The sequence below is a fragment of the Ictidomys tridecemlineatus genome, chromosome 10 (genome assembly GCF_052094955.1).
Source record: "Ictidomys tridecemlineatus isolate mIctTri1 chromosome 10, mIctTri1.hap1, whole genome shotgun sequence".
Classification (NCBI taxonomy): Eukaryota; Metazoa; Chordata; class Mammalia; order Rodentia; family Sciuridae; genus Ictidomys; species Ictidomys tridecemlineatus.
This window is the reverse complement of record NC_135486.1, coordinates 6,308,351-6,322,351: the sequence shown is the minus strand read 5'-3', so window position 1 is coordinate 6,322,351 and position 14,001 is coordinate 6,308,351. Positions and strand designations below refer to the sequence as shown.

At 47.2% G+C, this 14,001-nt stretch overlaps 1 protein-coding gene across 6 annotated transcripts in view; it reads right to left on the bottom strand.

The window, feature by feature from the left end:
* Positions 1 to 14,001, bottom strand: part of Dnm3 (dynamin 3) — a 460,170-nt gene that overhangs the window by 327,101 nt on the left and 119,068 nt on the right. For all 6 annotated transcript variants that reach the window (XM_078022311.1, XM_040278054.2, XM_078022310.1 and 3 more), the window contains exon 3: positions 483 to 632. In XM_078022311.1, the coding sequence (XP_077878437.1) occupies positions 483 to 537 (55 nt within the window). In that variant the 5' untranslated portion in view covers positions 538 to 632. The remainder of the gene's footprint in view (positions 1 to 482; positions 633 to 14,001) is intronic.

Sequence of the window (14,001 nt, the reverse complement as noted above, 5' to 3'; positions counted from 1 at the left end):
GAGAAGGAGAAGTGAAAATCTGTCCCACTCAGAGGCTATTTCCCATCATGTACCAGGAACTGGCTACCCACTTTACAAGCTGACAGTCTAGGGATACAGATCACAGCTGATTCCTTAGGAGGAAAAGAGAAATTCATAGAGCCCCATGGAAATCAGCAGGGGAAGCCTCAGCCACCTGCTCCTAAGATTTCTAAAATCATTGAAGATAAGAAAAACGAGAGTTTTCACATATACCTCTCTCAAATTCTGAAATTTCATCATGAAAATAAAAAGTGTCAACACTGAGCTCCATTCTGATCTGCAAAAGGTCACCTCGCCTTGCCTCTCAATGAATCTTCTGAGCTCTCTGAGCCATTCCATTCCAGCATCTGAAATTCTAGAAACTCAGCACCCTGTGCATCTTCTACACAAATAATGCATGTTCATGAACACAGTAAAAATTGTTTGAGGAGAAGAATTTGAAATTTTAATATTTTACTTACCATGTGGAGAATAGACTCGCAAATTAATAGGTATGGAAGAAATGCCTTTATTCATTCCAGTCACTCGATCTGTTTCTGCTTCAATTTCATGGCGGACTTCATCAAAATCTATAAACTTTTTTCCTTTGCAATGTAGAAATTCAGCATATTCTAAAGAAAGAAAAAAACACCCACCAATTAATCCAACCTCAGAGTATACATTCTTGGCCACAATTATAAGGAAATATCTCTTCAATTACAAGTCAAAATATTCAATGTCTCCTTGGTCATTATACATGAGAGAACACTGCGTGACAAACAATCAAATCACAGAGAAGATTCTAGAAATATCAAATCGTACACATGCTGTGGTTGCTGAATGTGCTCATGTTTGGTAAGCAATCAAGTATTATAAACCCTTAAACCATTCAGCACATCTGTGGCTGTCTCAATGACAACACAAAAACCAGCACCAAATTAAGAAATCAGATATCAAGAAGGACAAACCCTAAAATAACTAATAGAAAACTACTTTTTAAAAATTTCAACTCTTGTACTATCAGTTTCCAGACCAATTTCCCGAGATATCAGGTAAGTGAAAAACAACACAACTCAAAAGGGGAATCTAGTTACTATTAGATTGTTTAAAAGATGACAGTTTTGACAAGGGAACAAAGTGGAACAGATATTTTGGTTCCTCTCGTATCCAACTGCTACACCAAACCCTTGGGCCAAGATGCCAGCTGAAGTGACTCTCAGTGGCCTTTGTACCTCCCCCACCAAGACGGTCTCCACCCATGAAGATGTTCGATGGCAAGGCCAAGAGGGGGCAGGCCCAAGATGCAGCCCTGTCTTCAAGGAGCTTGGCATTAACTGAGGCACTGCAGATGTTTCACAGGGGAAAAGTTAACCCAGGCAGCATGAAGTAAGCGCTAATCTGCACTTGACAGGAACGGAGGGGACAGGAAGGTGGTATGGAGCCCCCAGGGCCAAAGGGGAGAGAAGTGCAGAGGTGTACCGAGCCAAGGGGAGACAGGCAGGTCTCGGCGAGAACCCGAGGGTGCCAGTAACTCCCACAAACCCTGGCAGCTCAACACCCAGCCTCTGTCTGCTGCCATTGTCCCCCCGTGGGGAACTCTCCTTGGGAAACACTCCATGTTGGTGTGAGGTCTGCTTTCTCCTCTTACACCCCCAGCCATTGCCCTCTGGTACTGCTCACAGTCTTCTGCCCAACCTGCACATGGGCACCGGAGTTCATCTCCTCGTGGACCTTCTCCCCACCTTTGCTTGCTCACCCGGTCACCACTCAGGTCTCCACGTGGCTGCTGGGGACTGGAAAGGTCACAGGCCCCCGAGGTGGACCTGTGAGTTTCCGCTTTAATTCACTCAAGTACGGAAATGACCACGCTTTTCCAAGTTTAGAAGAGCAGGCCTAGGACCGACTACTGCCTTTCCTGCCAGCAGGCGTGGACGTGGACATTTCTATCTTAGTTTGTCCCCATGATGACCTGTGCCCCCTTTTTGGAAAACAGCAAGCTAAGTCTCCTGCGCTCATTCCTCTGATGGACTTGACTCTCGTAACCACGACTGTCTCCAAGCCCCAGCTCCTGGACAGGCTGGTCTTCGAGAGCCCTCAGTACATTCCAGGAACACCAATGTGGGCTTCTGCTACCACTAGGTGGCGCCTGGCTGCTTTTCCTGTAGGAGACAATGTCCTTCCTGAAGGTTGAAACATCAACACCATCTTCATACAGGTTTAATTTAGTTCCTAGACTCCGGGAAATGCTTCCACGGTGGAAGTGAGAGCTTGTAACTCTGCAGGACCATTTCAAACTTTTGGGTCTTTTCAAGGACGGGGTTCCCTAGACGAGATTCAGGGATGCCTGTATCCATCTGGTATTCTACTGGTATTTATTGAGATCTCACCATTTGTCAAGGACTGTTTCAAAAATTGGGATGTAATCGAGGGAAAGACAGAAGTCCCTAGCCTCGCAAGATTAAGCTCTAATGAGGTGATACAGAAAGCCGTGTATGCCCATCACAGGGTGATGGAGACGGTAGAATGGGGGTCAGATGCTGGGGGAGGGTGGTCTTATGAGTTTGTTGAAGGCATCTCTGATGCACTGAAGTGACAGCTGAGCAGACTCGGGCAAGGGAAGGAGGGAGCTCTGCTTACTGTCACTGCAGCCAGGCAGGGCACCCACGCACACGCTAAGGAAGAGCAAGACCACCAACGTGGCTGGAGAGGGGACCCAGACCACAGGCAATGCGTAATCCTGGCTACTGTGTTGGGGACAGGCAATGGAGAGGGGAGGAAGACTGACACGGGAATCATCTAGGCAGGAGGTGCGGGGACTTGTACCTGGTGGCCACACTGAGTTACCGAGAAGTGAATTCATCGTGTCTGTTCACTTGCGGTGCTGGGGACGGAACCCAGGGCCTCGCACAGGCGAGGCAAGCGCTCTACCCCTGCGCTATATTCCCAGCTCCCAGATTCTAATGTATTTTGAAGGAAAAAAACACAGGGTTTGTGATGGATTCAAACCGGAGTGTGGGAGAGAGGCGCCAAGGATAAATTTAAGGAGTCTGACACTTCATTCAACAGAAGAAACCTGAAATAAAACTGGGGCAGGATGGGATGGGGGCTGGGAACAGGGGTTTGGTTGGGCACCATAGTGCTTGTGATGCCCAGTGGAGGACCCTGGGCTGCTCACACTGAGGACTGCAGGCTGCTGCTGACACCTCAGTTCAGTGTCATCTGAAAGCTGTCTGTTCGCTCTGGAAACCTCCCAGAAGGTGGCAGCCAAGTGCCTGCACAAAGGGGCCCCAAAGTGCGGGTGGGCTTCATGGGAGCCTTTCACCCAGGGGGGAGTCCAAGCCAGAGAAACCACCGCAGAGGTTCTCTGAAATCCCACGATTGTGAGTTAGATGGGGACGGCTCAGGGCAGAGGGCCCTGGGTGCAGAGGCAGAAGACCAGACTGACGAGGTGCAGAACCCAGGAGGGGGTGGCCCCAGAGGTCTGAGGATGGATCGGAGCCCAGTGACCTCGGGGGCCGGCAGCTGCACTGGAGTGGGGCCAGAGCCAGACTGAGACAGGTGGCCAAGGCGGAGAGGGGAGGGGAAGCAGTCTGGTCGTGGACAAGCCTTCTGAGGGATCCCATGGTATAGGACGGGAAAGGGGAGGGGGGCGGCTGGGGAGGGATGCAGGTCAGGGAGGTGGCAGATTCACCTGCTGACGCGAAGGATCCGGGGCGCAGAGCAGAGGGAGGGCCTGGGGAGCAGGGAAAATGAGCTGGAGCACCCACAGGAGTGGCAGGGGCCAGAACAGCAAGAGGGGATGTGACAAACAGGGCGGAGGGGGGCAGAGTGAGGGGGGCCACCAGGGACAGGGGGTTTAGCAGGTTTGTCTGAAGTCCCTTAATACCTCAAAAGCACTTCTGTGTACGTCCCCACTGTACAAAACATGAAAATGCTCCCAGGGACCCCGAGGCCGGAGGAGCAAGTTCAAGGCAAGCCTGGTCAGCTTGGCAGCACCCTGTCTCGACACCCTGTCTTAAAAATGCCTTACAAAGGGGGCTGGGAATGTAGCTCAGTGGTAAAGCACCCGGGGCTCAATCCCCAGACACAGAGTGACCCTGAGTGAGTGACCCAAGAGTGGCCACAGCAGGGATGTCAACTTGGGTTTAATTTGTTTCCACTGCTGGGACACAGACTGCCCGGCCCATCAGGCAAACTCACGGGGAAGGGACCACAATGTGCTTTTTCTTAGGGGGCCCAAGGAATGATGCTACAGGGTGGAATACTCAGGAAGACCAGACGACTTGCATTGTCAGAGAGGGGCTTCCTAGGATCTATCCTGCACCCACCCCAGAGCCTTACAGGTCTGTGTCCCCCCCATCTAACCGCATGGTGATGATCGTCAGGCCAGACATCCTTCTTCTTACAAAAACATGGCACCCATAACTGCAATTCATAGCCACAGGATTACACTGGCCACAGGTCAGCCCTTGGGTCCTGCTGTGGGCTGCACGTCTGTAACCTCGAGAACAGATGTGGACAGGTGGATGGCACAGGTGGCAATGCTGTTTTCATACAGTGGACCACAGTTGCTGAAAAGGATCATCAATTGGCTTACATCACACCATCCTGAATAAGCCCTTGTTAGTGAGGCTAAGTTCAAAAGATCCCATCTTCGCCTCCCGGTGTTATGGTACAGGTGAGAGACTTGGACAGAACCATCACGAATCCATGGGTTTCTGACCACACTCACCTCTGAGACAGAGGCACTGCCTGAGTCCAGGCATCCAAGCCAAGCTGCCTAGAGGCAGGATCTGCATCTTCTGAGACTTTCATACTGTACCTGAAGCCCTACCGAGCTCACCTAAGGGTTTTGAGAAACAATTTCCAGTGACAGGAGCTCTTGACATGTTCTCAGTGTTCCTTTCATTCCAAATGCGGTTCCATGAAACCATCTCTTCCTCAAAGCCAGGCTCTAGCCTAGGATCAATCGGGACAGAGAGCACATTCAAGCTCCTAGCCACGAGCTCCCATTGGGGACCAAGGCTACCTGTGCATAGATGCAAGCGTCGGACCCCGACAAGGAATCCAGGAAACTCCACTTCCTGGCAGTATAACCTGTCTCGCTGACATTCATGTGTGTTTTCAGTTTCACAAAATAAAAACTCCTAGTTTAAAATATCTTTCCTGTTTTCTCAATGTTAAAAAATAACCTACATGTGAAGCAAAGGTTAAGATACGTTTTTATGTTAAACAGTGATTGGGGGGAAAGAATATTAAGATGACAGAACTTATAGCCACTTTATTTGCATTTCCCTGTAAAACATTTTAGCACTGTCATTTCTACTGGTCATGAAAAACAAATTATGCTAGGTTAAACAAATGACAAATTGTTCGGGGGAAGGATGAGATGGCATATGCCTGGGCAACCGTCCAATCATCTGTGAAAAGCAAGCATGACCATAAGAATTTAAATATTTCCGATATGCTCCTTCCATGGGGAAAAGATGCATATGTTTCAAGTAATTGAGGTCAAGTAGAAAGCAAGAATTATGGAACACTAGCCTATAGCCGTTTGTCAATCTTTATCCGAAGGTCTGTGGCCCTCGATAGTTTAGCTGGAGTCTTGTTCTAAAATGTCTCAATAGTGATATTTTGTGGATACAGGACTCCAGTGAAAATAGGCACAAGAATCATAGAAGCAAGGAACAGTTTTCGATGCAACCAGCTGAATCTGCTGGTTGTAAAGAGCATCTTCACGTGTCTTCAGATTTCCTCAAAGCCAGAGGCTGCATTTCATACCTCTGTGTTTCTCCAATGCCTGGGATATTTAGAGTGCAGAATATCTGTGGGTCTCTTTCTTCTTTAAGCAATCTACTTTGCATATACCATTGAGTAATGCCAGTTTAAAAAGCATCGCTTCCATCTAGGCTTGAAGTAATTCCAAATTGAAGGCAAGATCCTAGAGTGGTGGTTTAGTTAGATATGGATTTATACAGGACCCAGAAATGAAGCAGGACTCAATTGTATTGTTAAGGCAGTCAGGGAAAGTCTAGCAAAACAGGAAAAAAGAAATCAAAAAGCAAAATGGAGGAACTTTAGATAGGGCAAAGGGGAGGGAGGGGAAAGGATGGGGCAAGGGGGTAGGAATGATGGTGGAATGAGTGAGACATCACTACCCTAAGTCTGTGTATGAAGACACGAATGGTGGGGAAATACTTTGTGTACAATCAGTGACTTGAGAAATTGTGCTCTGTATGTGTAATAGGAAGTGAAATGCATTCTGCCATCATGGATAACAAATTAGAATGAATACATAATTTTTTAAAAAAGCAAACCATCTCAGAGTCCCTCGGTGGGGAAGGCAGAGGTCTCAGCAGATGCTGGAGGCAATGGGCTAGGGTGGGTAAGGAGGGGCCAGCTGCCATCACGGAGCAGACACAGAGACTCGGGTTTGAGGTCCAGCTTCAGCACTCTCAGAGGCAGAGGAGGAAATAGAGCCCAGATGGTGGGGGGCAGAAGACCAAGATGCAGGACTCAGTCAAGATGGGGAAGGCGAAGCTTTTCTCCCAAGATACAAAGCCAGCTGCAAGGTGCTCAGGATCAAGAGGAATTGATCTCAACGCTGCCTTGACAGCTCTGCTAAAAGGGGCCTCAGTGCTCTGCGGGCTGGCTGTCCTGGAGTCGGAGTGGGGCTGGAACAAAGGACAATCAGATCCCTCAGGTCATGGGCAGGCTACACCCTCTAGCTCAGTTAAGTTCTATATTTTCCAAAGGAGCTTAAAGCCGACAGCAAAAATCAACTGTATTTCAGGCTCTCGGTATTCATGTAAAAAAAAAAAAAAAGGTAAACTACATTCCAAACACAGAAACCAAATAAGTGCCAAGAGTTGGCCCCAAATCACAAACTAGAGAGTTGTTCTAAGCCTCAGCCGCATCCAACAAGATCTTCCTCCTCTTCCTTGAGACGTTCTCCACTGACCTTCATTTTTCCACATTCCTGTCTTTCCTCCTCCTTCCCTTCACCCACTACACCTCATCTTCCACACCAAGCACAGGCACCCCAGGATGCCCCCAGAACTTCTTCTATTCTTTGTCATCTCTATCCTCACTCTAGGTGATCTCATGACCTTCAATTTTTTTTTAATATCCTCAAATCCACGTCCCAGGCACTGATCCCTCATCTGAACTCCAGGTCTAATCAGCTATAGAGACTAGCTCGGGACAAGGCTCTCACATATCACCTCTCTCTGGACCTCATTTTAGTAAAAAGCTTAATGCCACAAAAAAATCTCTCCTTGTCAGTCTTCCCAAACCTGCCCTGGCTTTTGTGATAAGGTCTCCTCTTTCCCTGGTGACCAATCCTTCAATCACACATTGCAGGGCACAGAATCCAGACCAGTCTCCATTCTGTGATCTCAAGCATCCTCTTAAGAGACAGTCAAGTTTTCTGGCCAGAGGCAAATCTATTACCAAGGAACTACTACCACAGAGATAGATGGGCTATGCTTTATTTCAGTCTTGAAGAACTTACCCAAGTTGGAGAAGATAAATTTGTGAAAATTAAGCAAGATTCTTACATAAGACTTCAGGATAGAAAACACTGTCATGAGTAACTGACAGTTGAATCATGCACCTGGGTTCTAAGTGAATTTCTCAAAGGGAAAAGTCATTTCAGGTTGGGGTGAGCTGTAAAGGATTTATGGAAAGGGAATAATCTGAGATTTAGGAGGATACACAGAATTGGGGGAAAGCCAAGAAGACAGAGCATTTAAACTACAAACAAGAGATTAACAAAAGCACCAAAAAGAAATAGCAAAAGGGGAACTGGGTACAAATCAACCAGGTAAATAGCAATATCCAACTTTAAAAAAATGTGTTTGGGGAATGAATGACTGAATGCATAAAACACTAATAGAGGGATATAGGCAAACACACCCTGAATATTACATGAGAAATGGGTGAAGATTATATGAGATAATGCATATACATAATTAGCACAGTGTTCTTCTCATAGGAAGAATATAAACAGTAGATTTTTGTTTTAAAATTATCGACATAAAAGAAATGGCTGAAATTGGACAAGCACTTCATTTCATGCTTATAACCCGTTATGAAAAAGATTTCCACAAAAATTAAAACTGAATTCCGATGACAGCTACTTGATTATTCTCTATCAGCATTAAAGAGCTAATTAGGGGTTGCGGGTATAGCTCAGTGGTATAGTGCTTGCCAACATGTAGGAGGCCCTGGGTTCAAAGCTTAAGAAAGGAAGAAAGGAAAAGCTAACTGAAGGCTACTGTCAAACCATGACCAGTGAAAAGTCAGAAGAATGACACAAAATCATATATGCAATATTGCCCTTGTGATCCCAATGTGGAATGTGACTATACCTCTGATTTTAAAATACAGCCTACCTAAGATAAAACTGTATGTATGTAAAAATTTATTCTCAAACAAAAGATCACTTTGAGGGTAATTATTTTTCTTACCAAAAAGTCTTTTCATTTATCACATTTCCAGTGAACTGAAATCCAAAAACATTTTATATGCATACTCTTTTTGTGACATATTTTGTGGCATAAGTCAGAATATAAATAAACACATATTAACTCCTATCAATACTCACCAAAACCTTAGAAAATAGTTATTATTGTTCTAGTTAACCTATAACTTCTCTGTGCCCCAGTTTCTGCATAAAATGGGAATCCTTAATAATATCTCAAGTAGCTAATAATACTTTAAGGAAACTTTGACTTTATCTGTAAAATTTTGAACAGATACAGCCTTACCTTTATTGCTCTTTAATAATAATTCTAAGTTTGTTACTGGATTGTTTTAAAAAATATTTTAAGATAAGATTTCTTTTGTGCTTTACAATAGTTCATCAATATGAAGACAGGAGGATACAGGAAAAAAATAAGCACTTAGCAGAGATAGTTTCATCTGTTTCCATGCAAAGCATGTGACTTTGTCCAAATATAAGTTCCAAAGTCATACTGACTTCTATAATTACTAACTCTTAACCTTTAGAGTAAATTTCAAATGACTTAAAATCTGTCATACACCAAGCTTTTATTCACAGACACATTATCTCATGCCAGAACCCACAGAAACCCTGAAAGATGTTGTTTATTATCCCAAGTAAACAGTAATTCACTTTGCCTGTTTCTTTGTGTAAAATGAGACTAACAGCAACGAGGGTAAGGTCATCTCCCTTATAGGACCGTTGTGAGGTTTTGGAGAGTCAATGTACACAGAGCCTTAAACAAGTGCCTGCCTGGAGTCAACTACTATGACAGCAACAGAAACAGCTTTTCCAGCTGCAAAGAAGCAAATGCACTCAAACGAAGGCAGACTGGAGACATTGCCACCAGCGCGAGCAGCAGAGCTCACGTGCAGACAACAGGACAGCAGCCTACCTGCATGTGCTCTTTGAAGTTTGCCTCACTGTAGTGATCTTTTATTTGTTCTGGGGGGTGGGGTGGGGGGTCAACTACAAGAAACTTACTCCCATTTTTAACTCAGTACAGCTTAGGAAACAGACGTGATAGAAGAACAGACTTCCTTCCGCTCCTGCTATAAAAATCCCTGGAGACCAACATCTGTAGTGTCAGGACAAGCTCTGAGCTTCTGTGGTCACAATCACACTCCTCGGAGCTGTCGCAGCAGAGGCAGCGTCCAAGACACTGCTCTCGGCTCCGCTCGGGCAGAGCGCCTTCATTTGCACTACTGCGCTCCTGTTCTTGTTTTGACAACAGCAAAGGTTTGCTGGTCACTCCCTGTACGTGCTGGTCATAGTTCTGCTCCAGGACCTCCAGCCTATTGTAAAGGACATGACTGTTTTCAAAACCACTTCAGGGAAAGCGATGATCAAAGAGAATAAGTGATTTCTTGATAAAGGCACAGGCCAAACGGTGGCAGTATGAGAGCTCAGGTCGCTGCACCATACCAACCGGCCTCCTCATGGAACCATGAGTCAGGAGGTGCCTTGCCACTGCCATGTACAGAATCAGCACAGGAAATGCCTCCAAACCCATCCTCTTCTCCTCCTGGACCCTTCGACACTGCCGGGCAGTGAAAGGCTCAGCACCCGTGAGCACCTGTGCACTTGGGGAGCCACCCCTGAGCTATTTGAGAAGTCTTCACTCAGCCTTAAGCCAAGGAGATTTTGGTTTGTCTTTGCAAGCTATTTTGTGGCTCCTCTCACTTAACGGATGGCACAGTGCACATGACCTCTGTTGTCGCTTCACGAGGAAGACTGATCCCCTTGCTCCAGAGGGGGTGTGGCCTGTTGGGAACTGAAGAGCCCATCCACGACCTTATTTGGTGAGGAACATTTTGTAGAAGCCTCTGAAGTTCCCCCATATAAATAAAGCAAACGCGGGCTCACGCGCTCCTTCAGGGATGGACGTCAACCCCCAAGGCTGAAGAGCCGTCAGGCCCTCGATTTCCAAAATGGCTTTCTGTGTGTGCTTTTCTCTGCTGCCTCTTAGCTTTATCTCACAGACAGCCTGCCTCATGCTGGGGAACCCCAAAAGCCATCACCTGTGTGGGACCTGGGCAAGAGTGCACCCCACGCCCTGCACATGAGGGGAGGGAGACGTCCTCGTCCATCCTCCAGCTTAGAAGGCCTTGGCCCGACATCCTGCCCCTGAGAGACCCTGGGTGCACCTGTGGGTGGACTGTCCAGCCTACGTGAACACAGGGCGAAGGACAGAGTGCCCGAGTGTTCCCGAGCCATGTGGGAACAGACATCTGAGCCTTGTTCAGGAGTGCCCCCCGGGAGACCCAGGCCCTCCACAGGGAGTAACCCAGTAGTGCAGGTGCTCAGCGCGCCACAGTGAGAAGATGTGCTTGGTCTCTGCTCATCGCTCCCGGCATGGAGCATCTAAGATCCTTGGAATTTCCTGAGCCCTGGGAGCAAGGAGTGTGTATACGCCCCCCCTCTTGCATACCCGAGTCAGTGCTCCTGAGGGCACCTGTGGTGGACCCCCAAATGCTTCAGAACTTGATCACCCATGGCCAGTGACGTAACCAACCCCGTCTGTCCCGGAATTTCCATAATAACCGCAACAGAAGGGGTCCGGGGGCTTCCAGATGGGTGGATGCATCCACATGCAGGGAGGGTCACCAGGCTCCACAGGGACTGAAGCGCCCGTGCTGGGGACCCCTCTGGACGTCGGACTCCACACCTCTTCAGGCTGTAAGTCTCGATTCTTGATAACAGCTTTCGTAATAGCCATTAAATGCCAGTGTCTCCCTGAATTCCTGGAACAGTGACAGCAAATTCCTGAACCCGAGGGGCTGCGTGAACCCCCAATGGTAGCCAAGTCACCCAGGCACGAGGGTCACCTGGGACCCACCACAGGAGACTCTGACGTGGGGGCAGGTCTACGAGAAGGAGCCCATAACCCCGGGCTGGCAGCTAATTCCAGATAGCTAGTGCCACCACCGAATTGAACCACAGGACAAGAACTGGTGTCCACAGAGAACTGGAGGACGGCTTGGTGAGAAACACAGACAGACGGTGTCAGGAGGTAGGGTGAGGAGAGAAAGCTTTCCACCACTCAGAGTACCAGCAAGCTGGCCCTGCCCACAGTGCCACGGTGGGGGTCCCCAGGGGACAGAGGCCTTGCTGCCCCTTGAGGCCTACTTATTCAACTCACTGATTGTATCTAGAACACTCAAAAATGCCAAGGACAATTCTTAGTTGTTTGGTGTACTGCCATGAATCCCAATGTTCTGGATAGAGGCGACAACTGAAAAAAAATCTCTTTCGTATTTTAGGGATTTTTGTCTGTGATAAAAAATATGTGTGTATGTGTATACATAATAAAATGTATCACTTTAAAAATATTTTTAAATTCTGGACACAATACCTTTATTTATTTATTTATTTTTATGGGGTGCTGAGGATCGAACCCAGTGCCTCACACATGCCAGATGAGTGTACTACCGCTGGCCACAACCCCAGCCCTTAACCACTTTTAATATATTTTATTTTTGTTCTTTTTAGATGTACAGGAGTGTTTTCTGACGTATCATCCACATACATGGAGTGTAACTTAGTCTAATTAGGGTCCCATCCTGTGGTGGCACAGGATGTGGAGTTCACTGGTGTGTAGTCACATGTGAGCATAAGGAAGTTCACAGGAAAGTGATATTGTATTTTTAGAGACCTTGTAAGTTCACAGAGACACAGTGGGAGTCCGGATTTCCTCTACTCCTGCTCAGCACAGGCCAGAGTGCGACACGTCACTGTCATCCAGAGTCCACAGTCCACATCAGGGTTCACGCTTGCCGTTGTACCTTCCGAGTGCCTGGACAGGTGGGTGGTGGACGGCCCGCACCTACCCTTGGGGCATCACACGGAATAGTTTCTCTGCCCTAAAAATCCCGAGTTCTGCCTCTGCAGCCTCCCTCTCCCCTGCCCCTGGTGACAGCTGGTCCCTTCACCATCTCCACTGCCTCACCTTTTCCAGAATGCCAGGCCATTGGAACCATGCAGCACGTGACTTTCCTGCCAGCTTGCCCTCTGTCACTCAGTCATGTGCATCAGTGTTTCCTCCACGTCTCCCCGTGGCTCGACAGCTCACCTCCTCTCTGTGCCAAGGCACACTGTGCTGTCTGGTCGCACCACTGGTGACTTACCCACTCACCTACTACAGGACATTTTGGTTATTTTTGGTTCTGGCAATTATGAACGACGCTGCTGTTAACGTTTATGTGCAGGTTTCTGTGCAGGTTTCTGTGTGGATGTAACTGCCAACTCATCTGGATAAATACCAAGGAGCACAACTGCTGTATCACAAGGTAAGGGGACGTTCAGTTCTCTATGAACCTGCAAGTGCTCTAAAAATACAATATTACTCCCCCAGCTCCCGAGTGGCTGTGCTACCTGTGTTCCCTGCTCCCCATTCTTACCAGCGTTTGGTACTGTATTTGGGATCATCACCATTCTGAAAGTCGAGATTTCAATCACTTTTAAGTGTGGCATGAAGCCATCAGTGGCATTAAGCACACGCACAAGGCATGTAACTGCCATGAGTGTTTCTGTTGGGAGATAGTTAGGGTTAGATAAGAACATGAGGGTGGGGTCCTTATCATGGGACACTGATCTTGTAAAAACAAAGAATCCCTCTTCCCTTCCCTCCCCCAACCTAACCCCCCAACCACTCTCCACCGTGTGAGAACACAGCAAGATGACGTCGGTCTGAGCCAGGAACTCACCCAGATGGCCCCTCAAGAACTCTGCCACCTGGTGTTGGAACTTCTTCATAGCAGCCTTGGTGGGCTGCGCTGCTGACACGGAATCCCACAGACCGGGTGTCATGTTTGGATGTGAGGGCCTTCTGGCTGCATGGATCCAGGCCAGAGAGCATGCGTGAGGAGGTTAGAGAGGGCCAAGCTCACTTTTCTAACAAGTCTGCTCTTGAGAAAGACAAGATGGAAATCATCACCCCCACCCATCTTCAGAACCCTCTCATCATTCCAAACAAAACTCTGAACCTACTGAACAGAGACTACCATCCTCTCCCTCCCCCATGTCTGGGGATCTCGACTCTACTTTCCATTCTATGAATCTAACTATTATTAGTACCTCACATAAGTGAGATCATGTTTTTTCATTTAGCATAACGTTTTAAGGTTCAGCTACGTTGCACCACATGTCAGGACTAATTCCTTTTAATGACTGAATGATAATCTATTGTATGAATGTTCCACATTTTGTTAATCCATTCTTCTGTGGATGGATGCTTGGGTTATTTCAACCATTCAGCTACTGTAAATAATGTTTATATAAACATAGGTATACAGATATCTATTTGAGTCCCTGCTTCCAATTTGTTCGAGTGTATACCAAGAAAAAGAATTTGCGTGTCATATGGCAGTTCTGTGTTCTTCTCAAAGTACTGCCCCATGGTTTTGCATGGCGGTTGGCACATTTGAGATTTTCACTAGTAATACACAAGGGTTCCAATTTCTCCACATCCTTGCCACACTTGTTATCTTACTGTG